We start from the raw sequence: 25,475 nt of genomic DNA, 5'->3' as shown, positions 1-25,475 counted from the left end.
GTGGTAATGGGAAAAGAGGAATGGAATAACGATTTCTAATACGTCGTCGTATTTTAATATTTAGAATGACATAATATAAGAAAAGTAATTGATTTATGTATATTCTATATATTGAGATGTACGTATTCCCTCTCGAACTTTCTTCCGAATAGAAAAATATAGAGCTGAATTCTATTTAATATTATTAATTTATTATGTTCAAAAGAACAGTTTAATTTTAAATAATGTAAAATTATTTTTATATTTTATTTATTTCACTTGTCCAGAAGAATGTAGTGAAAACCTCTAAATTTTAATGTTATTATTCGTTGAAGCTTCAATAAAAGAAGTTTTAAGATTCAACAGGCTTGAACAAACATCGAGAGACTTAAAAAATCGAATAAGTCAATAAAAAACCTAATAGAGATAATATAAATAAAATAAGTAAAAGACCTAACAGTTGCCAAGATAATATAAATGCTGTCAAAATTATTTTAATATTTATCAATCAAAATGATCTTTTTACATTAATAAATAATATTAAAAAATGGATATAGAGTTCCTAAAGGCTGTTATATTAATGCACGTTGATATTTATATACAATTATATTACAAAAAAAAAACATTAAACCATATATTTATATACAAGTATAAAGTTGTCACATCATTTTCAAGGTTGCGGTTAGGACGATAAAACCAGATAATTAATAACCAACCGCAGATATTAGTGACTGAAAGTAGTCGACCGAAACAGTCGATAGTAAAAAGTAGTGGGACCGAAAACAACGGTTGAAACAATCGATAGTAAAAAATGGTCAATTACTAAACACTCTAACATTACTTAATAATATACTGTAATATCACCATTATTACATTCAATAATTACATAAGACGATTGAATTATGGGTTTCCAATGCAAATTTAATGTTTAGCTAATAATTAAAATTTCAACATCCCAATATAAAGACACTGTAACACTGTATTAAACATTTTTATGTTGTAATAAAATAAAATATATCGGTTTAATTAGTCGATGTAAAATTAGAAGCGTTATAATCTATATATAACATTAAGTATACAACAAACTAAAGGAGCCTAAAATATTAATTTTTACAGGTTGAAAATATATACACCGAGTTACTTTATACCATTTCACATCCAATCGGATCTGAAGTAAACCAGACTCATCTCTTGCTCTACGTCCAAGATGTGTTCGGAATGAACACAGAGCGCCACGAAGAGTTATTAGAGGTAGCCAGAAAAAAAGAAAATCCACAATTATTACTCAATATCAAGGTAAAAATCGTCAATGATAGACAGCTCCCAGAATACGACTGTTCTAATGTGAAATTGAGGGTAAAGTTGCTCTCAATTAGCAATATCGAACAAACGTGGCCCATCCAAGGACCAGACCAGAAACATGTTATGTAAGTATAAGTATTACGTAAAATACAATGGACCGGCTTGGTTAGCGCAATGGTAAAGGCGACAGGACGGTCCACCTACTGTTGCGATAGTCGTGGGTTCGAATACTGCTGGGGCATGGTCGTAAATGTATGTTTATGGTTGTTTTTGTGTTTGTCCTAGACAAGAGTGTAAAATCCGACAAGGAAAATGATCCCAGTCACGCCAGTGACCAGGCTGGGTAAGACCGGATGTCTTCTGGGATGATTTCTAAGTTGGTCACTCGCCACTCGGTAGACTTGATGCTGAGGAGCGTGGTTCGGAGCCCACGTTAAACTGTAGATCCACTCCAGATCGTTGGTAAAAAGGAGAATTTAAAATACAAATAGAATAAAATTAAAAAAAAAACATTTCAATTTTTTATTTGATTTCATTATATTTCCATTGATGTTAAATACTGTCTACACTTTACACTAAAACTATCCAAGATTGTCAAATAATAGTGTTATAAATGTTAAAGAAATATTTTAATTAACGGCCCAGATGTTAGTGTCTATCGAGGAAACAGAAAACAAAAGTAAAACATGTTTTCAATCATTCAAAAAGTTTAAGGCTACTGAGGGGGGGGAGGATTTAAATTCTACTCGATATATGCCCAATGCTTGTGGTGTTCTAAAACAAAAAAACAGAACAAACAATTTTCAAAAGATATTTTAATTCTGTGTATTTTTTTATAAAAACTTTTACAATATTTTTATGCGTCGTGTTTATATCTTTATGATAACAGTTCCCATCTATAAATACCTCTGCAACTTTATTCTGATAGCGTTTGGTTATAATTTATCAGCGTGGCGATAATTCATCATCAATCATCATAAATCAATTAAATCATCTATTAAATTTCTAAAACATAGAAATCAAATAAATGTCTAATAGATTCTATTACGAGTAGTATTTTTATTTAATGATTATAGTTAACGCGTTTAGTTATTTTGAATAAGAATATAAACAATAGAAATATAGCTATAAAAAACGGTTCCACATAAATAAATTGTTTGTTTGTTGAAAGTTACGGTGAACAAGCTCTGTTTGTTTTAGCATTAGAACACGAATTGACGAGATTTACAGTGTACCAATCAATTAGATCTTAAATTATACATTCAAACAACAATATTAAGTAACTGTTAATTGTTTAAGAACTACGGAAGTAGTCTGGGAAGAGGTCAAATGTATTATATGGTCTGATTTTCTTCTCTTCAAAGATTTTTTTTATTACTCTTCGTGATTCCACAATCTGCCCTAATGGCAATAAGTATTTCTTATGTCTATATTATATATACGTGGCATGTAAAAAATCACTTCATTAAGCAATCTTCTGTATAAAATATTATCTTAATTAATTAGAGTTATTCTAAAGCTTATTCTAAAGTCTACATATGTCCAGTAATCAGATCAAGTGGTGTTAAACGTTTATATCTTCGCACACAAACACGTTGAATGACACTCGTTATAGGTTCAAGAGGAATATCGCGTTGTATCACTTTATTTGAAATAGAGTACGGAGCATCAACAATGGCACGCAACACTTTATTTTGGAACAGTTGAATGATAAGTATGTTAGATTTGCTAGCGGTACCCCATAGTTGGATTCCAGATGCCCAAATGGGCTTGAGTATAGTCTCATACAGCAATACCGTGTTATCTAATGACAACTTGGATTTTAGCCCAATGAGCCAATACATTTGATATAATTTAAGTCCAAGTTGTTTTCGTTTAGAGAGTATGTGCTTCTTCCAGGTTAGGCGTCGATCTAAGTGCATACCAAGATATTTAATATGCTCTGCTTGGGGAAATTGACGATGATAGATATTCACTGGTGGACATGTTCTTCTACGCAGGGTAAACGTTATATGCGCGGATTTTGTTTCATTGGCTTTAATGCGCCATGTCTTCAACCATAATTGTATTAGCTCCAGGTGGGTTTGTAGGTTTATTGATGCTGAGAAGGGGGTTTATCTTTGATGGTAATTTTTGAAGAATGTGTTACTATTATTGGTGAATAATTAGAAGAAAGGTCGAAACATGATTCTGCATGACACTTTTTTGTATCAATATTTTTTGTAATACATAAATCTATAGTATCTGGTTTTTTATTTCAGTCTGAAGGCCAATATGTTAGTTCACCAGTAGAGATATGTTGTAAATTATCTGTCTTTATTGTTTTTAATAGTTCTCTACCTTTTAAGGTTATTATTCTTGAAACCCACATTAAATGTTTTGCATTGTAATCTCCTCCGGCTATAAATCTATTACCTAGCGTACTGAAGAATTCTTGAAAGTGTTCTGCCTGCCTTGTTGTTATGTTTGAATGGGCAATAAATTGCAGACATTGTTAATGGTCCATGGACTTCCTCTATAGTTATACTGGTGGCTTGCAGGTAGTCTTTGCGGAATTTTTCTTTTTCGAAATGCTTTTACTTTTTTTTCAGTTACGAACATTTTTAGTTCCCTGGCGTGTTGTTGGAGCCCATTGGCATTCCAGACGGCGATTTTGTAGCTAATGATTTCAGGCATTAGGCAAGTTTGCTGACGACAGTTGTGAGTAGACCAAGCATCGTACTCATTTGATCCATTAATTTGGCCATCATATTTTCTAATCTTGAGATATTGCTGCTAGTTTCAGTAGGTTGTGATGTGGTTTCTCGTTTTCGTGTTGAACCATTTTCAACCATTTGGGCAGAGAAGTTATGTTTGGTTGATTTGGTCTGGTGGATGGACTTGTAGGTGTGGATTGTTTTTGTTGCTGTTATGCCTTTTTTTTTCTTAAGGCAGGATAGAGTTTCTGCTGTAGTTCTTTGTGAACTGCGCAACCCTTGTAGTTCGCTGGATGATTTCCGTTACAGTTAGCACATTTCACTTTATCATCGCGATCTTTATAAGTACAATCTCCTGTTTTGTGTTCTACATATTTTACGCATCTAAATGATTTGCGACAGTAAGTTTTTGTGTGCTCCTGCGCTTGTCACCTCGTGCATTGTGGTATAATTCTTTTTGTATGTGGTGGTTCGCATTTAATAATATTGTTTCCTAATTTGGTGATTTCATACACCGCCTTATTATTTCCATTAGGTTTTAAATCAATATAGAACATAGGCAGAGGTTTTTTTGTCGTACGATGTCGTGTATTGTGAACCTCCACGACCTCGTGGCCTTGTTCAGCTGGTGCTACCTTGATGGTGTTAAAGTCCGTCCCGTGATGTAATCCTTTTCACACGAATTTAAATGTTCTCTCGGATTTTGGCCTGAATGTATGGTACTGGGTATTTCTTTCGTCTAATTCTTTTACTAAAATATAAAGTGCTTCGCTTCGAGCAATTGGATTTTTATTGTTTCATAGCTCACTGCTTTAATTGTTTAGTTCGTAGTGGTGGTTTTCAATAGGTCATGGATGTGTTTTACTACTACTACCTTATAAACTGTTATTGGTGGTAGTTTGGGAACAACTTTTTCAGGGCTTGGTTTTATATTTTCTTCAATTTCTTCTAATAGGTCGCTAAAGCTGTTTTTTGTCTCTCTTAGTTTCTGTAACCAATAGTCACTGATCATTGTTTGTTTCCTCGCGATTTCTTCTTCTGGGCTTCTCAATCGTTTTTTGTTAATGACTGTAGTCCATTCTGTTGTAGTGTTTGCGCTATTGCTGATTGCTCTAATCTTATATCAGAGTGTGCAGGTGATTTGGTTGAATCGCTCTTTTTTGCCATTTTAGATTGGTTTATTTTATTTTATTTACTTCCAAAAAATAAAAAAATTAAATAAATGCATTGTTTATTTCACGCACTTCATTTTTCACTCACGTATTTTTTTGCACTAGTTTTAGACCAAAAATACTATAAATGTAAATGGTTAATAATAAGGGAAAATAATTTTAAAACACTAATAAAAATGAGATGCAGTCTTTTTGTCTGGACAAGTAAACACTACACCTTACGCGCGCTGAGAGACGGATAGCCGCATCTGTTATGCGTTTTAAACATTCAATTAAATAACCGTATTAAAATACTGGGTCTTTAAAAGAAGGTATCTTTCTAGAGCTTGGAACGTAATGAAAATACGTCTTCTCCTTACGAAAGTTGGAACCGAACTTAGCCGTCATTACTAAAGCCTAAAACGTTTTCACAGTATTTTCTATACAAGATCGGAAATGTATTTGATAGATAACATTAATTCAAATAATTAATGTCTGTATATTAAAAATATAAAAACATATGCAAACTATCTCGGGAACTAACACTCACTAATATTTAGTAATATTTAACTAGCACTAAGAAGCGTTATTTACTACGCCACTGAGCATTACAACAAAATATCATAAGTAAGATTATTTTCAGAACTGTAACAACTTCAGAGCATCAAATATAAGTATACATGATCTATATTTACTTTTATGTTATAAACTATATAACTTGTTATAAACATAAGTATGGAATAATAAATGAAGTAATAGATCTATAAAGTAAATAACCAAAAAAATGTATACAAAACGTCATACATTGACATATCTTATTATATTAATCGCCAAACAAGTTAATATTTATCAATGCTTGAAAATGTTTACAAATGTACTGTTAATAATTCATAATCTCTTCTATTTGTCATATGTGTTTTGTATTATATTTTTATATTATTATTTATTTATTTTTATATATTTACAAAATATATATTACAAAAACAATAAATGCATCAGGCTATTTAAAAGAATAATTACTGTATATTTTTAAAATAATATTGCATTGTTTTTTTGATTTTTTTTTTCACTCTTCAATCTTGCCCTTGTTTATTCTATCTATATTAAAATAGAAAACATCTATTGCTTTCTACTTTGTCTTATGTTCCACGAGGAACTAACAGCTTACTAACAAATGAGAAATTAAAATTCTATGAAACTCTTTTATAACTATTAAAATTCTCGTATTTATTACAAGCAATATTGGGTTAGTGCTTTATTAAGAAGTTAATACCACTAAAATTTACAAAGAATTCTTAGCAATCTTTAGAATTACCTTTGGTACAATGTTATAGTATGTCTCCAGAACCATATCAATTAATAACAGTCTTAAACCAAGAGCAGTTTTTCTTTTTTTGTTATTTTTCTTCATCAGACATACGCACGTATTACTGACACTATCTTAATTTTTAGAATTCTGAATCATGACCAATTTGATATGCTTGAACTAACTCTGTGGGAAGATGCGACATCTACGAAATTGTTTGGCAAAGCAGTAATACCATATAAAGTAAGCAAAGTCAGTAGTAGTTAGAACTTCTTGTTAAATCTTCAAAGTTTTTCAGAAGCTGCATAGTTCTAGCTCAGTGACGTGGTTCAAAATCACCACAACCAAGGAGTACGTAATCCAAGTAGGCATAACATTGAACTATAAAGAACCAGAAGATACATCGTTTGATTATCATAAATATCTGAGGAAGAAGTTGTTACAACACGACCTAAGTTTATCAGAGGTATGTATGATGATTCAAATTATCAGAGGCACGAACGCTCTGATCTAACTTAAATTCGATAGTTTTGACATTATTCTGCATTAGATAACAGTTTACCATAACAGTTACTGTACATGATGAAAGGCTCAAGATGATTCATGTACGACATTCATTATTCTTGTTGTTTAATTTGAAGAAATCTGCTTGCCAATTCATCAATCATTTGATATCCCATTCATCGATTATGGTTTTAACTTTTTAAAGCAGTTCTTAACTTAGAGTGATGATAATTAATAATTAACAACCAATTGTTAGATTGAATATTTTAAGCCTAACTATGAACAGTTTTGTCAGAATTGTAACATGTGCAAAGAGTAAGTCGACTTTATTACTATCAATCCTATTTCCTCAAAAATCTTTAATAACTAATGTTCGACTTTCGCTCCAACTAATCTCTTAATATTAATTAACATGAAATTACATTCGATTTTCTTTATAAACAAGAGATTGTTTACAGATTGTTCCGTATTGGTGGTGCCAGATGACTCATTCCGACGCTGAACAAATCCTCCAAGAACACGCTGTCCAAAATGGCCTATCTCAGACTTCAGTAGATCTCTGTTCGTTTTTAGCCTATGCGGAAGTCCACCATACAACCCCATTGAATTTTACGGTGTTCTCTAGATTAATTCAAAACCTGGTCGAACCCATTCAAAACCAAGATTTGACAGATGAGGAATTGGAGATGTTTTGGAAAGCGATGCAGTCGCTAGTACCATCGTTGTTTAGTATCATTAAAACTAGCAGGGTCACCGTTTGGAGCCAGAATATGATTATCAAACAGGTACGAAAAAAGTTTTTTTTATATAAACAATAGAACATCAGTATACAATGATTAACCTACAAGTTCAAAAAACAAATATTTAATTGTTAAATAGTACAGTATTTTACCTTTATTTTATAAAATTTGATCAGTAAGTTCCAAGAAAAAATTGTTGAAAACATAAATTTATCAGAATAAAACTTTTGGATAATTATTTACTTTTGTAAGTAAAAAATTACTTTTGTAGTAATAAATATAAAATGTTATTGTTGCGACTTAACTTGATAGGCAAAAAGATACCAAGTAAACAGAACAGACGTGTTCAGCAAGGATTATTACGATCAGCTCGTTGTCGAGTGTTTGGGATAACGAGGGTTCAGGTACCGAGGCTAGACGAAACGTGTCGGATGATAGAACCGGTAGAGGACTCTTAACCATAAATGGCGCCTAACCATAAATATCTAGAAGACCCGAAATTGTGGAGTTTTTGGGAATTCCTTAAGAGTCCGAAATGCACATGGTTTATCAGCGTGAGAACTTCCTAGCTGGAAGAGTGTTTCCCACCCAGATATTCTCAGCCAATCGGTATACAGAAAAGGGTTTCTTGGACCAGCCTTGTCCACCACCACCAAGAACCCGAGGGAGGAGCTTCAGCCATAAAACACTGTGCATCCACAACAAGAAGACAGCAGTGCGCAACCAAACACGACTCACGCACCTGTCCCAAAGACAGAAAACCCCGCCAAAATGCGCCAACTGTGGAGAACCACACACCGCAAATTACTCGGGATGCCAATGCCGACCTGCTCCAAAAACAACCAAACGTAAAAGACCAATCCCTCCTCCCACTCATGTATAAGGAATTCAGGATAACAGTCGTCTGGCTGGTCCTTCCAACAACACAAACTCGAAGGAGACCATTTTCAACGCCATCAGTACACAGCTACTGGAAGAATTACTATCGGCTCGCCATGGTTAATTCTCCTCCACGATCACTAATAGTAATGTCTTGGAATGCATTTTCCGTGCGTGTTAAGAAAGAGGAATTTATCACCGCACTGACGACTCATAATGTCGACATATTGCTTCTCCAGGAAACGTTTCTGAAACCCTCCATCCGCTTTAAGATTCCAAATTACTCAATTTATCGAAACGACAGAATAACAGGCCAGGCCGGTGGTGCAGCCATCGTTGTTAATAATAACACCAAGCACATCCAACTGCAATCGCAGTCTCTCTCAAGTCTTGAACATACTTCCATAGCAATCGAATCAAATAGCAGGCGAATTCAATTCACATCAATCTATCGGAAAAAAGGCAGAGTCATTGAAGATGAATTTAAGTCATTATTTCAAGGAAATACCTCCAAATTCATCGGAGGAGATTTTAATGTACACCATCCATTTTGGAGCACAAGCAGACCAAACACTGTTGGTGTGGGCTCCACCGGGATAATAGATGAGATGGAACTTGGGCTAATTGCTCCAAGCGAACAAACAATAATTGACTTTTTCATCTATTAAAATTCGAATCAAGCCTCTGACCTGCAAGTACTTCCAGATATCGATTCTGACCACAGACCAATCCTCCTCACCATCAGCGACTTTCCACTGAGTTCCATTGTCCCTAAACCCATGAAAATCACCGACTGGAATTTGTTTCAACTCGAGTTTCAACGGACGGGACCTATCCCAAGTATTAATGCTTCAGACGATCTAGATATTCAGACAGCTGCAGACAAAGCAACTTAAACAAGTAGCCCTGAACTGTTTCAATTTAACCTCCGTAGAGAATTAAAAGAACTAATCAGGTACAAAAACCGATTAGCCAGAAGAGCTCGCGCCACACTGGACCCAGAGGATAAACGCGCGGCGCAGCGCGCAATCAGAGAAGTCAGGGACAGGGTTAGAGCCTGGAACGAGAAGAACTGGGAATCATTTCTTCAAAAGCTAGACAACCCCTCTTCCCCAAATAAAAAAGGCAGCCAAAAGCATAATGGGGGAAAATTCGAACGCAATCCCCCATCTGAAGGCTGATTCCTCTACGCATATCGCCTTCACAAATCAGAAAAAGCCGAGCTCCTCGCAAGCGTGTTCAAAAAAGTTGTATTTTGTCCAGTCCGAGAGGTTGTCTACTATCAATGACTGTTAAGCATTAATTAAATGACGCATCTTTCTCAAAACCTCCTAGTAGTCTATTAATAGATGGCGGTTGGGGGCAGCTATGGTTTCAACCGTATTCAAGTTATAACGCAGGAAATTCAAGTTGCTGACTTATCAAACTACCCTTGTATAAATAATTTTCTGTCTTAGATTTACCCAAGAAAGGGGCTGTATCTCCTTTCACATATAATTACAGTAAAATAATAAAACGGCTAATATTCTGTCAGTTGTCACTCAATTCTGAAGTTATTTAAAAGGGTTTATTAAGGATTTTGATATCACTCAAATTATTAAGCACCCTAAATTTATTCAGAAACGTTTTTAAAACAAAAAATGTGATCTCCAAGGAAATGTTTCTTTTCCAAAAAGTCATACTGATATATCAAAAATATATTTTACTTATAAATTATATATACTAACTGGAGAAAGATGATATTAATACAGTTTAAAGTTTTCTCTATAACAATCTAACACTAGTTATAAACATTCTAGATGTTTTATATTTCAGTTTTCAGAGGTTTTAAAAATATTAAAAGTAATTAAAGAATTGCTATTGTATCGAACAAATATTAAGTTTATTGACGACCAGAAAATGTGTGATTTGACCGAAACGCTATCATCAACCACAACGGAAGAGGCCGACAAATGGCTCGCGTTTCCATTGGAAAAAGCTGAGGAAAACTCAACTGAGTTAACGCAGCTTAAAAACTTAATACATGTTTGTCAGGTCATTCAGGACGATTTGGACAAAACGGTGAAGTATTACAATAACTTATTTATCGAGTGAGTATATTAAAAATAGCCTAGCGTTGAGAATTATCGACTGAAAATAGTCGAAAGAGTCGATAGTCACGCAACAGTCGAACTACTCAATAGTAAAAAAACTAGGGGCTGAAAATAAGAATTGCTATTTCAATCAAATGCAGGCCTCGTCTGTTTTTCTATTCGCGATAACAGATGGAGATGTATAATCTATCCAGAGAACTTTTTGAACATACGTAATCTCAATTTATAACTTCGAAACGTCGCAATATTGCCGCATCAATTATGAGTTTTAGTTTATTTTGTCCTTGACATATAATAAAATTTTAGTCTAAATAAAATGATGGAACAAAACTGATATGAAATATAATTTATTCTAAAATTATAGTACATCTAATGCATATATTATCGAATAATTTAAACTACAGTTAATTATGCAGGCACAATAGTTTTTAGGTTGAAGATATTTTATTATATTTACATTGAACTCTTTTCCTCTCCACTAGCTAGGGTTCTAAGCGTGTTTTTTTATGTAGTAGTATTCCCTGGAGGGCTTATTTTTTATGTTTTTGTTTTAAACTCTTGTTTCTTTCGATCATGTATTTCCTTGTCAAGTCATTTTGATATCACTGTTTTTTGTGTTTCTTCTGTTACTAAGTGTGTTCTATCTTGATAAAATTAATCTCCCTAGTGTATTTACCAAATCTACGAAAAAGTTAGTATTAATCTTATAATCATACATCCTAACCTAATGCTCATGTATAATTCTGAACAATCACACACATATCTATGCGCATAAATCGTTCATACTCTACGATACAACTTCTTACAGTTATCGTATGTTAATTATATGCTCACCTCTAGCTGTTTCCAATCTCATCACCCTGTCTTGGAAATTGTCAGCATTGAGTCATAATCCCACATCCATAAATTTTATTCAAATAAATAACTAAGCTGTTCATTTCCTACCTATCTAACATTTGTTCACAATTTCATCTTTTGTCAATTTCTTCTTCAATATGTCTGATCGAGTTCATCCTAACTGAAGGTGTTATTAACCATTCCTGTTTCCAGCACAAAGAACATGTTATGACTAACGTTTACTTATTTCCATCAATTTTTGTTATCTTAACACTATTTTATTATCATATTTCCATGAGTGTCTCAATTTCCCATTCTGAAATATACATGCATCATCTAAATACACAAATTGAAATAATCAGTCGTCTTTGATTTTATTATATGCTTTTATAGATTGTATTATTTTAAAAACAATGCCTGAAAGTTCCATTACTTACACCATTTAAATCATATATTACCTAACAGTGTACGAAGGGATGTCCTATCTCAAATACCATTTCTATATATGTAGATACTTTCCACACAGTTTCTTCTGAAATAATTGTATTAAATTATATTAATATTGAATAAACAACTCACTGTTTTTAAAGATTTCATATATTTAATCTCTGATAGAGCTAACAACAGGTTGCTCTTGATTCTAATCCAATCACTAATACTTTGAAGAATGTTGCCGACATTTGACAACCGAAAGACATTTGCAGGCTCAATCGTTTACGCGTTCGAACGTATCGGACAGCATTGTATCTCTTTTTAACTGGAATAAAATGAGAAGGAAAATATTGTCTTACTCTAAAACGAATTTACAAATTGCGACAGGCAATACATTAAATATCTTCATGACGTATGTCCAGAACTTCTTTCGAATTCCTTCCCATCCTAATTTTGAGAGAGAAAAGGACGGAGTTTGATTCTCTGTGCTGTATAGATCACTTCATTTTAAATAATTTTAAATGCAAGGCAAGTGGCAGTGTGAAAAAGGAATGGAATAATGTTCCTAAATATATTTAATCGTATTTTGATATTCCGAAAGTAACAATGACATAATATTATAAAAGTAGTTGGTTTACTTCCATTTCATTCCAACATTATATTTTATATATTTGACTTGATTGTAAAGGGGAATGGAGTAATGAATACTAAATGTGTGTATCATATTTTCTCAATCGATCTTGAACTATTTAACCATCGCCTCCTTGAAACTTGCATGAAAGAAGTTTTAACATTCAAAAGGCTTGAACAAACATCGAGAGATCTAGAAAATCGAAAAAGATATTCAAAAAAGACCCAATAGTTACGAAGATAACGTAAATACAGACAAAATTATGTTTCTATTTGTCAATCAGAATGTTATTCTTTTTACCTTATTACATAATAAATAATCTTGAGAAACAGGGTTTCGAAATACTGCTATATTAACGTACAATATATTGTTATTTACAATCATACTATAAACAAAACATATAAAACCATATATATTACATATGAATGTATATAAGCATAAATTTGGCACATTATTTTCAAGATCGCGGCTAGGACGGTAAAGTTGAAAGGTTCGAAAATAGTAACTGAAGGTACATGACTGAAACAGCCGATAATACAGTGTAGTCAGATCAATCGAGCCAAAAATAGCAACTGAAAGTAGATAACTGAAACAGCCGATAGCAAAATAAAGTAGTAAAATCAGTCAAACCGAAACCTGAAGCCGTCGATTGTAAATAGTCAATTACTAAACAGTCGATAGTCGTTTTCAGTCGATAGTTCCCAATGCTAAAAATAAGTAATATGATCGATTGGTAATCTTGATACATGACAATATTAGGTGTTTGTATGTATTCTGATCATTTTTTACTTTAGAAATGCATTATTGATCAAAATATTACATTAAAAATGGTACTTATCTTTTGCATTATTTTTCATTCTATTTTTCAACATTTTCTGGCAACATGGCAATACCGTGCAGAAAAAACCGCGTTAATTTGACAGTAACCCAATTATAAATCCAATTTCGCACTTCTTCAACGCTTAATCTTAACCTTAACCGACTTGAACAGTTGGTAATCAGATGGCGCTGATTACTACGCTGGGTGCGGCAGAACTTGAGCCCCTTCGTGCCGCAACAGTGTATTTCTTTCGCAAGTCTCGTGTAGCCTAACGTTGTTATGAAAAATGTGACATTATGTGACTTGTGAAGTGTGCTTCACGTTTGGTACTAGCTATTCCTGATCTTTTTTGCAACAATACATCGTTCACTTTCTTCAATTAACTTTGGAATACATCTACAGAAACAGTTTTATTAGGTTTTAGTAGCTTTGCTGATCCCTTGATATATAGCAATATTTCATGACTATAAACATTCCGCGTCTTCTATATTTGAAATTATAGTAGTAGTAGATTTAATTTTTATCGCCATTCAGAATACGCCACGGAAAAGTCTTTTTTTTTTGTCTGGCCAGTAATGAAACCACGACATCGAGACAGTTCGCAACCATTTCCTTTCTTTTTATCCATCAGCTTCTGAACTAGCCAGAGCTAAATCTGGGTTTTCGTTGAATAAGTTACAAAATTAATTTTCTTCGAACTTTTTTCATCTTAAAATGCTTTCATTGACATTGACATTCAAATCGATACTGTTAAATCACATCACGTTCTTCGATGGAAAAAGCAGAAAATGATGGAACATATTTTAATTAACGGACAACAAATACATTTTTTAAGTAAAAAAGCATTAGAATACATGTAAGAACCTAATACAATAAATAATAGGATAAAATTTAATGTGTTTATTAAAATATTGAGCTATAATTGACCATAAAATTTGAGCGAACCTTCTGTTTTAGACATACTTTATTTTAGATATATGGAATTTCATTATGCCAAACACCTATATATATTTTACGAAAAGAAAATTTCGAAACTACTAGAATCGAAAATAAAACAAATTAGCAAAAATTTCAAAAAAATCCATTACCTCGGTTGTAACACTAAACAGCGGGTCACTGATATGTCCGAAGTGTCATCAGACGACCCACTATCAGGAGGACGACTACTGTTTTGTTTGTATATGAAAATACAAAAATTTGTTGAATTAGGAAGAGAGCTATTTGAGGACGATTTTCAGTTCTATATCGGAAATTTTCATCAAGTGAGTTTTTTCAGTTTTTTTTGTTGGAGTTTATGTATGAATTCTGATTTTATGGTTTTTCAGTGGTTTCATGGAGCCGTATCTCAATGGTTAGACGCAGAATCTTTCACAGCATCGGCGCGCATTAACAAGAAGTTACAACAGGATACCTTGTTGCCTTGCGCAAATTCTGTTCGTTACAGTTCATCTGCTCTTGACTGTTTAGTAACGTTTTATCAGGTATTTTATGCATTTTATTTAGTATTCAATGATTAAAAATTAAAATTATATAAATTAATCCTGCGCGAATTTGGGAATTTTGTGTTTACCTTATGAGAAGATTGCTTTCAAAGCACTTTGTTTAGTTTATATCTAGCACTAAGCTATAATAAATATATTTTTTAAAATTATTTAATTAATAATTAAATTGTTACTAGTCGTTTCTGACTAACTTACAATTTGTCTTTATGATAACTTAAGTCTATGTATATAACTAGGAGGACCCATCGCCCCTATCTCAGTTTCTGGTGAAATAATGTTTATAGATGTCACTGTTGTGTATTTTATTATATGCACCTCACTACAAAAGATCAGTTGGTTTGATTTTTTTGAGTCTGTGTCTTGCTCTGGTGGGATCCAAAAGTTGCAATACTTCAATATTATCATGAGAATGGAGTCTTTCCTCATGCCCCCTTGCAATTCTCTATATTTTTTGACAGACTGTGGGTATCTGAAGGTCTCGATGTAGGTAGTCAGTCCTGTAGTATTTGGATGCGCCAACGACACTTCTCAGGATTTTGTTCTGAAAAAATTGTATTTTTTTTATGTTACTATTTACAGAACATGGGGATGTTTTGAATTGAACTCCGTATGTCCATATTTGCTTATATAATAGCAATTTATTATATACTAATAATTGTGATGTTCTTCCAATTAGCTAATACATTTTCCTACATTTAATTCCCCAGTTCTTTTATTTCCTTCTTTATATGTTCCTTCCAGCAAAGTTTTGTATCAAGATTCAATCCGAGATATTTAACGTTGTTGCTTTATGAAAGGATAGTATTATTTAATGTTATTGGTGCTTGTACGGTCTGATTGTAAGTGAACTGCATATGCACGGATTTACTTTCGTTCATTTTTACTTTTCAAGCTTGTGTCCAATTATTTATATTGTCACTTGCCTGTTGTAATTTTCGTATGGCTTTTTCACTATTGTCTCCGACAGCTATAATCGCAGTATCATCAGCAAATGCAAATCACGAATGTAGAGTAGATAAAGCATTGGCACCAGTAAGCTTCTTCTTGTTTAACTATAACAATTCTGACTCTAATGCAAGATTTTATAATAAATATAAAAAATATATTGTTTTATCAGCCAAACAACGTTCAATAGTCCGTTATTCTCTGGACACAGTAGATTGTCTAGTGTTCTTGCCTGAATCCAAATTGGCATCACCCGCTCTAGTAATATTTTCTCAAAAAATATTGATACAATTGTTGGTAGAGAAATAGTTTGTATCATGTCTGTAGGTTCACTACAGGTGTATTGCCACCTTCTGGATTTTCTCTTTTTTAATTTTTCTCCTATCTCTGCTGGGTATTTATGCCCTTAATCATGTGTTTAATCATGACTCTAATCACTTCGATATTTTTGTACGCTGCTCTTTGGATAAACTTCCCAAAATTTTTAACAATATGACAATATTTTTACAGACATTTTCTTAACTTGCGTGTCTTAGTTTTTTGCCATTATTTGTGATTAATCTAGATCCCCAGTCCATATATTACAAGTGATTACTCCATTAATTACTCCTAAGTGATTAATAAGCAATTGATATTATAACTAATAAGTGCTCACATATGTGATTACTATGTATTTTATTTAATAGAGATATTTCGTAGAAAAAATATATCTTATGACCGATATCTCTAGAAGTGCAAATAATAATAAAATTGTGCTAAAATTAGAACTGCTATTAAGTATAACAATTTAACAGATTTTTACGTTCTCTAAATATTATTATCTCCATTTATTAATGCATACGCCCCTTTTAGTATTCCGAAGAGTAGTGTCTTGGAAGCATTCCTATATCTGCTCTATGTGCTGATATCCCAATAACATGAGAAGCAAAACTTGATATATTTGACAACGACAATGTCTATAAATAGAGTAAAGACTGGAAAACACAACTTAATAGCTCCACATCTGTTGTGGTGGGTGTTTAGTGGGCGAATGACAAAAACCTAATAATATTACTTGGGATTTTAAACACATTTTAAACCATATAAGGAAGTACTGGAAAAATAAAAATTTAAAGCGTATTTGACAGACATTGATCATTTTTAACAGACAGATTCTGAAACGAAGACCAGTGCCTTTTGAACAACACATGATAATATAAAAAGCTGATATTTCTTCCATGCAACAAGACGAGATACTCTTTAATGATTTTCTTTAATGCTCTGTCTGGTTTAGTTTCTATAATCTTTAATTAATCTTCTAGAACGTCAATAATCTAATTGATTGTATGGCCCTTGGGCAATAAGTATTATTATATGATTTCAGTTATATAATATAACTATCCTGGCATGTAGAAGATCGCTGCAAGTGTACAACTTATAATCTAAATCTTTTTCTAGATACTATTCTAACTTATTTTAAAGTCTATCCTAAGTTATTCTAAAAACTATTCTAATTTATTTTAGAGATTATTAAATTTCACTCTATGTGTCTATTAATCAGTTCGAATGGTAGTTTGCGTTTGAGCCTAGGCACTTCGCGGTCATCGCGCACATTTAACTGTTTGGCGAGTGCATTGGGATGCATTAATAGTCTTTCAGAGTACTTCGCAGTAACACTCCAAATCACACTCGTTGTGTTGTTGGATACGTAATATGGGGCATCGATGATGACTGGCAACACTTTATTCTGGAACCTCTGGAGGATATCTATATTAGATTTGCTAGTAGTACCCAGAGTTCAATACCATAGGTCCAAAGGGGCGTAAGTATTGCCTGATACAGTAAAACCTTGTTATCTAGTGATAATTTGGATTTACGCCCTATCAGCCAATACATTGGTTTAGTTTAACCCCAAGCTGCTTGCGTTTTGTCATTATATGTTTTCTTCATGTCAAACGTTGTTGACAATTTAATGTTGTCTGCTTGCGGAAGTTCATGATTATTCAATTTTACTGAGGGACATGCTCTTCTACAAAGGGTGAATGTGACATGGGTAGATTTTGTCTCATTTGCTTTGATACGCCACGTTTTCAACCACAATTCGACTTTGTTAAGATGAAGTTAGTTTATATATGAAAATATCTTCCACCAGCAAATATTAAATTTGTAATGTACTGTTGAACAAGAATATTACCTGCCGGTTTCTTTGGAGCAGTGGTTAAGGCGGCAGGGCGGTCCTCGCGACATGGATCTACTTTATGTTTGTAATTGTAATTGTAAATGTCTTTTTATGCAACAGTCCAGATAAACCCTGGCTGGTGAAAAGGAGACTTAAAAAACATCGATTTATATTCAAAATATTAGTGATAATAATTAGAAATTGGAAACTGGAAAATTAATGCAGCAAGATTTCGAAGTGCTGACGTAATACATTTTGCTGATGTGCATTGGCTATTTTATTGGCTAAACTATATATGATGAATTATTTCATATATACGCCACTTTAGTAAAGTACTTAAAAATGCAGACTTATCATCTATCAGTAGTCGAATACAATTATGATCATTATTTTGAAAAAGCAATATACATTTTTTTATATATCGACATATAATAAGTGTTAAATAATATTCACAATAACATTTTAAAATATCATTTAAACATAAATTACTTCACAAAATGATTTCCTGTTGAAAACATTTTAAATTTTACATCAAAGTTTATATCTTTCCATTAATCAGACAAATGAGCGTATAAGTTTTTACAATTATTAGAAAAAATCTCAGTTTTCTCTCTATTATTCCTAGCTTAATTATTGCATTACTTTTAACAGATAAGTTAAAGAACAAGTTGATGATAAAATATATGCAAATGATGTAATATTAAAACGGACTTCTTTGTTACTTTATTATCATTTCTATAACTTAATTTTGAATTCTATATGATAAAATATAGCCAATAATATAATTTTGCTGTACTTTATTTTCGATTAATAATATTGTTAATTTCTAACAGACCAAATTCATGTGGGAAAGACTGAAATGGCCTGACCTCGAGAGTAGCTGTAATTTTGTTTTAAAATTCATCGAGGTGAGTACCCAAAAATATTTTTATTTATATTGTAGAAATAATTGTTAGAGTAATAAAACTTTAATTATAAATTAAACCGATATTGATTAAGCCTGAGGTATTTTTTATTTGAAATATTCCGGCACCCCGACTACCTTTGAAGAACTGGGAACTGATCAATATCAGCTTGAGGAATTACATTTCATTGATCTTGATATCGGTGCTAATGTATCAATACTATTTGGTTTTATTTGCTAGTTTTATCAGTCTAAAAACGTTTAAAAACTTAAGGTTAATTTCAATGTTTTAGTTAAACATCGCTAGTATTTTCTATTGTTGTCGTCTTTGTGACAACACAATAATTTCGGAATTAATATTTTATATAAAAAAGTCCTATATAGAAATAAGTGACCAAGTGTTTCGTAAATATAGTGATATCTGTGGGATATCCTAGCGAAACCCTTTCGATTTCGATGGCAAGTTACTAAACTTGTTCTTGCTAAACTAAACTTGCAACTTCCATAGCTCTCAGATATTTGCCTTCTTTAGTAATAAGCCTTATTGCATAGTTGCTTATTATGTAACTCTTTATTTTTCATATTCACTTCCCATACTTTAAGTTAACTAATATTGTAAAATTAACAAGATTATAACAAGCCACATATAAAAGAATATTTTATATGCGGGTTGCTTTTAAAACGTTAGATTTGATGGGATTGCAAAATTAATGACACACCAGTTGTGAAACAATTGATTTTCTTAAGTCCAGTAAACGTGTTATTTCAAACAAACAAAAAAACTAAACAAATTAAAACAGGTACTCGCATGTATATTAATCAGTGATATCAAATGGTGGAAATGAGAAGTGTTAATGTAAACAACTCTTTTACATCCTAACCTAACTATTAAATTCAATGGTTTTGATATTTTTTTAAATGAAATACAGTTTCCTATTTAGTGGTATTAAGTTATTCCATTCGTACAGACAGTAATTACGGAACGCACCAAATCACAATCCATTGTTGACACGAATCGACATTAATTACTTTTGTTGTCTAATTTGAAAAAATCTTCTGCCAAAACCCAATCACTACTGCGTTATATCCCAATTGCCTTTTTGGTTTTAACGATTTAAAAGTGGTGATTTTGATGAAATCACGTTTTCAGAAGTGAAAACTGCTAAGCGTAAATCAACATCAATTTAGAAGATACTAGTGTGAATATGGTAGGATCACTAAAATCATAAAACTAAATGAATCTGTTACTAAAGATGTTTATCGATGTCTACTGAACATATTAAACGACGTCTTGCTGCAAAAAGAGTAGCAAGAAACATCCAAAGTCATCCTCTTACACTGCAACTCTCTTTTACACATTTCAAGAGTTGTGAAGTATACGTACTATCCAGGCATAACGCCTTGTGATTATTACTTGTTCAAATCGATGCCGCACGGTTTGACTCGACGACTTGGCCCACGGTTTCGAAATGCTGAGGTCCGAATATGGATCGATGACTGCATCACTGTCTGCATCTTTCTTTTGACACGGTATCTCGATGTTGCCAGAAAAATGGAAAGAAAATATACCTCTTTACAGCGAAAAATGATCATAATACATGCAATTACCTAATAGAACCAGATGTATCCTACCTATACAAATATAGAACATGTACATTTATTGATTCCTCCTAACGTTTTTTTCATTATTCGTTTTTTCATACTTTTAAAGTGTGTTCATTTTAATATTGTCTTCTTTAATTTGCGTTAACTTATGGAATATTATATTTTCAGGATATTATATGTAAATCTAGCATATATTACGCTGATTTAATTACCGGCAGACTTGAAGCAGTATTTAGCAACGCTGAAGGTAGGGACGATATCTACCAAATATGGGCTTTAGTCATAAGCAACGTCACTTACATACAGTCGATACTCAAACCATTCATAGAAGAAATGAGACTCGAAAAACTGATCGATCAGCTATCCAGTATCAAATCCGACACGGATATTCGTAGCATCAAAATTAAATATCACGAAGTAGTGGAAAACACTTTGAAAACGCTAGAAAAAAAGATCGATTACTTAATAGAACTACTAGCTAACAAGGCAAGTTTTCAATGAATGGATGCAATGTAACTTCAGTTTTGTAGTGTCAAATAAAATCACTATATTTTATCGTGTATTTTCATCATTTTGTGTCTAAACTATATGTTAATTCATATCATACCCAGATAATTCTATAGCATTGATTTTAATTGATGGATAATTATTTGTCATTTTTAATGAACCGAATTGAAGAAGAATATATCATTATGCTTGGACTATGCTTGTTCATAATATTTTAACCACTATCGTCTGTTGTTGCTGTTTCGCTTGATCTAATTACTTGTTCTAACAGTAAATTCAGGAATTCAGCCTTCTTGGAAACTTAAAAAATCTGAAGGATTTTAATTTCATTCTTACAACATAGGTTATATCAACTTTACATCAACTGTTACTAGAAAACTCAAGTACCATTGAATTGACCACCTATATCACCGACAACGTACTAACATTGGATAGATGTTTAAATAGAAATCACTTCGAAAAAGTCCTACGATGTACCCGACAAGCCCTCATTAAACATTTCAACGAAACAGCTGAGGATAATTTAGGTGTAAGTCCTAGTATTACTCGATCGGTGATTAGATTGAATGTTATCTTTGTAATGTTGCTAGAAAAACAAACCTCTAACATATTATACATTTCTGGAAGACGCCTTCACCAACGTATCAAACTTGCTGTTAAGAACACGTGTTGAATTTTTTGATGATGACTCTCTTAAGAAAACATTGACGCTGTTAAATACATTTAGACTTGGGACGCCAGAATTAATTCATCAGGTAAGAGCCTTACAAATTATTTTTCTCTGTTATTTGCATCACTATTATTTATAATTCTTATACTTATTATATTACACTTTCTTTATTACTTAAATCTGATTTATAAATACGAATATTTGTTTTGAACACGTTGATAAACCGTTGATTGTGATGAAACTTTGATAGGTTGTTCAACATACGACTTTCCTATCTAGAAAAATCTTTTTAAAAACATTTTTCTTAGTTTGTATTTTCACTATGTAAATAGAAATAATTATAAAGCTATTTAATATGTTTTTCTCTTAATCAAAATTATCAGGTTTAGTTAATTTTGGCTTTGACATAACTGATAGAGCTAATAGAGCTCTTTCTCACGCCACCTATGGGGCAAAGTACAAGGCACATTTTTTTTGTATAGTAGTATACCTTGGAGCCCTAATCCATCTAATTAACAATTGTGTATCGAAGTAATGTATGTTACTTTCATTAGAGAGAATATTTACCTTTTACATTTAGTTCTTGTTTTCTTCGGTGCTTTTACTGTGCTAAAGTCATTTTGATATCGGTGTATTTCTACTTTGTTTGTTCTGTCTTGCTTGAAAAAAATACTGCTTACTTAGATTTAAACACTGCATTTTCCCTAATGCAATAGTCATATCTGTAAAACAATTAGTATTCTTTCTCTCCCTATACATTGTAACAATTACACACATATCTGAGCACATAAATCTTTCGGAATAGTCGACTAATTTCCAATCTATCTTTTTATACTTGATAATTCCACCATTTATGAAATTTTTCTTCAGGGCCTGAATATGCAATGATAGGGAGGAAGACGTAATACTCTGTGGTCATATTGTTCAGATGTCTAATCTACGATGTATCATTTTTCAGACCTATTTCTAAAAAAATGGTTCTAAAATTATGGTTCACTCTTTAGCATGGTTAACTAAATGTATGCATTGCAAGCCATTCCTTAATTGCAACCTTTGTTGATGCACTTGTTGGAATCTTCTTCACCAACGTACTATGGTATGGTGCATTGTCCGTAACGATAACTGATGGGCGCTCCAAGTTCTCTAAGAGCTGATTTTCAAACCAACAAACATGTTATGGTTCATTTCTCCATGGTAGTCACACTTGAAGTTAGAGGAAAATACTAATTATGTACCAGGAATAAAACTATTACTACTAGCATGAAGAACTATATATCTATAATATTTATAAATAAATTATTAATACATATTATTACTAACAAAACCTACTTAATTGTTATTCCCATATTATTAATAATATTTTTTCCATCAACTTTTATTGTCTTTACACTTTATTACGACGGCCACTAAAATGTTTTATAAAAAAATGTATTCACTTGATATACTTTACGAGCAATGCTAAGACATAAATTTATAAAATAATTGCACCTTTCAATTATCTATCTTTTTTCAATATATAACTAACATATATATTTTGTTTTAGATAAATTTAAAGACCTGCGAATACTATAGCACTACTACTAAATTATCTATTGGAGAGTTGTGGTTAAAATGTAAATTTAGTAAAGATTCCCTCATCATTAAAGTGCTTAATGCCAACATTGATTCCAGCATAAAGGGTATTGATCATCTATATTAGCAGCTGTAACCCTGTATCACTTTCGAGTTTCAGATAATCTCAACTCATTTATAATAATCAGTTTGCTACCCAGCCACAAGCTTCTTGGTGTCAGTAATTTCAGAACGAAAACTAAAACCAATAGTTTCTCACCCACATTCGATGACAACTTTAAAATGTAATTATCTGGTTGGTAAGGAAGTCATTTCGACTTTGTAGAGAGCAGTAAAATGTATTTTCATTACCTTAGCATATAGGTCTGTAAATGGCCTAAAAAGTTTTAAAAGATTTACAATAAAAGGTGTTACTTTGTATTGATCGCTTTTCACTATATATCATTTCGTCAAGGTGTAGAGAAATGCCTAAATTTGTACCAAGTAAATCGCATTTACGGGAAGTTTTACTTTTTTATTTCAACTTGTCTGTAAAGTTTATGGCAATTCTTTTCCATGGATTTTAACATTTGAATACTGGTTTAGACGTCTTAATAGTGGTGATTATGACACCGAAGACAAAGAGCTTTCTGGACAATCAAAAAGACAAAGATTTGAACCCATTACTCCATGAAACTCTGAATGGGGATTGTTATCGACCACGATTGATGCGTTTAATGGGCGGAATACGTACAAAGACACAATAATGTTATTCTTTAGTATGACAATGCTCGGCCACATAATTGAAAAACAAATCCACCCACCGTATTATCCAGGCCTTGCTCCGTCTGATTACTACTTGTTCCGACTTATGAATCGTAACCTGTCTAAGCAGCGCTTCTCTTCTTATGAAGATACCAAAAAATGGGTCGATAGATTCGTGGATAGCCTAAAAGATACATCGTTCTTTCAAGATGGAACCCGTAAACTGTCTGAAAGATGGTGAAAAGTAGCGGCTATCAATGGACAATACTTTAAAATAAAATACATTATACCGATTTTTCACAATAAAACTTGAAATTAAAAAAATCTTTAAAGTAAATTTTTATGCCTAATTATTATTTATATCATTTTTTTATTTATAATATTCAATCTAACCTTTTATAAGAAGACAAACATTTTTTATTATTTTATTTATATAACAGCAAACTAAAACCTGAACAATCTAACATCGACGGATTAGTGCTGTTCAGCATCAGACACAGAGAATACCTTAAAATATATCGAGTTGGCGAGGCAATGATTAAATTCGACAAAATACCGAGGCTATCTACGAAATTACCTGATGTGTCACCAACCAAAATCCGTATATTTAAACCAACTAACGTTGGTAAGTGTTGAATATTGACGGTTGTAATTTAAAGTGTGATTTTCTTTGTTTATTTGGCAGATCCAGATGCAATCAGGGCTTTGGAAAGTCGTACCACTGATAACAAGGCCAAGGACTTCCTGAAGGATTTTAAGCTACGTATTATGTGATATTTATATAAATAGCTATAGTAATAATTGAATGTTAATTTGTTAATAAAGTTATGTATATGTGATACATGTAATGATGATCTTCTCTGGATCCTGTCTTTGTTGGCAGGTCTATTTTTCCAATATTTTCATAAAAAAATTAATAAAAGCAATAAAAATGTTATTGATTAAGAACTGTTTATTTTTTATTTAACAACTGAGACACCAAATCTCACACTCCTTCAACTCTTCTTCTTCGTAGAATTATCTGTATTTGGTCGCTTTTCACGTCTGTTCTGCAGTTAGTTACGTATACACATTCATTAATTGTCTCATACCCATGTGAGAGATCATTTTATTGCACTCCAATTAGTGATTCAACAAATATTTGCGCGCACTTAGATTTTCGTGATATAACAAGTGCGGCAAAAGCCGCGGCTATTATTTTGATTGCCTATAACTTCGCTCAAAGAAAAGATAAGTAAGTTTGGTTTTCATGAAAAGTTTATTTGGTCTTTGCATTTTTTTTTTCGTTATGATTGAATAATTATATCGGCTAAATGGTGACCGCGATTCGCTATACAACTTTGGGCTATTTTAAGGCATTTTTCATGACATCCTGCAACATCTGCGGCTGAATTTATTCAATTCGTGACTAATATTGTCTTTAATATTTTGAATCGTTTGGGGCTTATTCACATAAACTTTTGATTTTTAAAAACCCCATAAGAAAAAGGTTGGTGCT

At 32.3% G+C, this 25,475-nt stretch overlaps 2 protein-coding genes across 7 annotated transcripts in view; both read left to right on the top strand.

Moving 5' to 3' along the window:
• Window positions 1–24,925, top strand: part of LOC143190567 (protein unc-13 homolog 4B) — a 32,918-nt gene extending 7,993 nt beyond the window's left edge. For 2 of the 6 annotated variants that reach the window (XM_076394947.1, XM_076394949.1), the window contains exons 4-19: window positions 1,096–1,406; window positions 6,512–6,528; window positions 6,580–6,677; window positions 6,733–6,900; window positions 7,397–7,723; window positions 10,373–10,647; window positions 14,344–14,632; window positions 14,696–14,851; window positions 18,809–18,883; window positions 20,653–20,970; window positions 21,335–21,520; window positions 21,582–21,746; window positions 23,205–23,340; window positions 23,394–23,517; window positions 24,418–24,602; window positions 24,663–24,925. In XM_076394947.1, coding sequence (XP_076251062.1) covers window positions 1,096–1,406; window positions 6,512–6,528; window positions 6,580–6,677; window positions 6,733–6,900; window positions 7,397–7,723; window positions 10,373–10,647; window positions 14,344–14,632; window positions 14,696–14,851; window positions 18,809–18,883; window positions 20,653–20,970; window positions 21,335–21,520; window positions 21,582–21,746; window positions 23,205–23,340; window positions 23,394–23,517; window positions 24,418–24,602; window positions 24,663–24,751 — 2,919 coding nt within the window. In that variant the 3' untranslated portion in view covers window positions 24,752–24,925. Of the gene's footprint in view, window positions 1–1,095; window positions 1,407–6,511; window positions 6,529–6,579; window positions 6,678–6,732; window positions 6,901–7,396; window positions 7,724–10,372; window positions 10,648–14,343; window positions 14,633–14,695; window positions 14,852–18,808; window positions 18,884–20,652; window positions 20,971–21,334; window positions 21,521–21,581; window positions 21,747–23,204; window positions 23,341–23,393; window positions 23,533–24,417; window positions 24,603–24,662 lie in introns of those variants that run through there. The other 4 variants (XM_076394948.1, XM_076394952.1, XM_076394951.1 and 1 more) reach the window with 4 other exon arrangements.
• LOC143190568 (uncharacterized) lies at window positions 8,078–9,107 on the top strand. Its single transcript, XM_076394954.1, has 2 exons — window positions 8,078–8,526; window positions 8,946–9,107. The coding sequence occupies exons 1-2, from the start codon at window positions 8,214–8,216 to the stop codon at window positions 8,963–8,965; spliced, it is 333 nt and encodes a 110-aa protein (XP_076251069.1). The 5' UTR covers window positions 8,078–8,213; the 3' UTR covers window positions 8,966–9,107.
• Window positions 24,926–25,475: the final 550 nt, after the last annotated feature.

This window comes from Rhynchophorus ferrugineus, unplaced genomic scaffold (genome assembly GCF_030347505.1).
Source record: "Rhynchophorus ferrugineus isolate W39M unplaced genomic scaffold, kcgeb_rfMv2 rfM2, whole genome shotgun sequence".
In the NCBI taxonomy this organism is placed as follows: Eukaryota; Metazoa; Arthropoda; class Insecta; order Coleoptera; family Curculionidae; genus Rhynchophorus; species Rhynchophorus ferrugineus.
Note: the sequence above shows the minus strand (reverse complement) of the source record. Positions and strands in the feature narration are given on the sequence as shown.

Bases quoted from the DNA above. Each gene is read 5' to 3' on its own strand.
- LOC143190568 (XM_076394954.1), top strand. From the start codon at position 8,214: ATGCACATGGTTTATCAGCGTGAGAACTTCCTAGCTGGAAGAGTGTTT. The intron at 8,527-8,945 runs GTAAAAGACCAA...GTCTCTCTCAAG, and splicing joins TGCTCCAAAAACAACCAAAC to TCTTGAACATACTTCCATAG.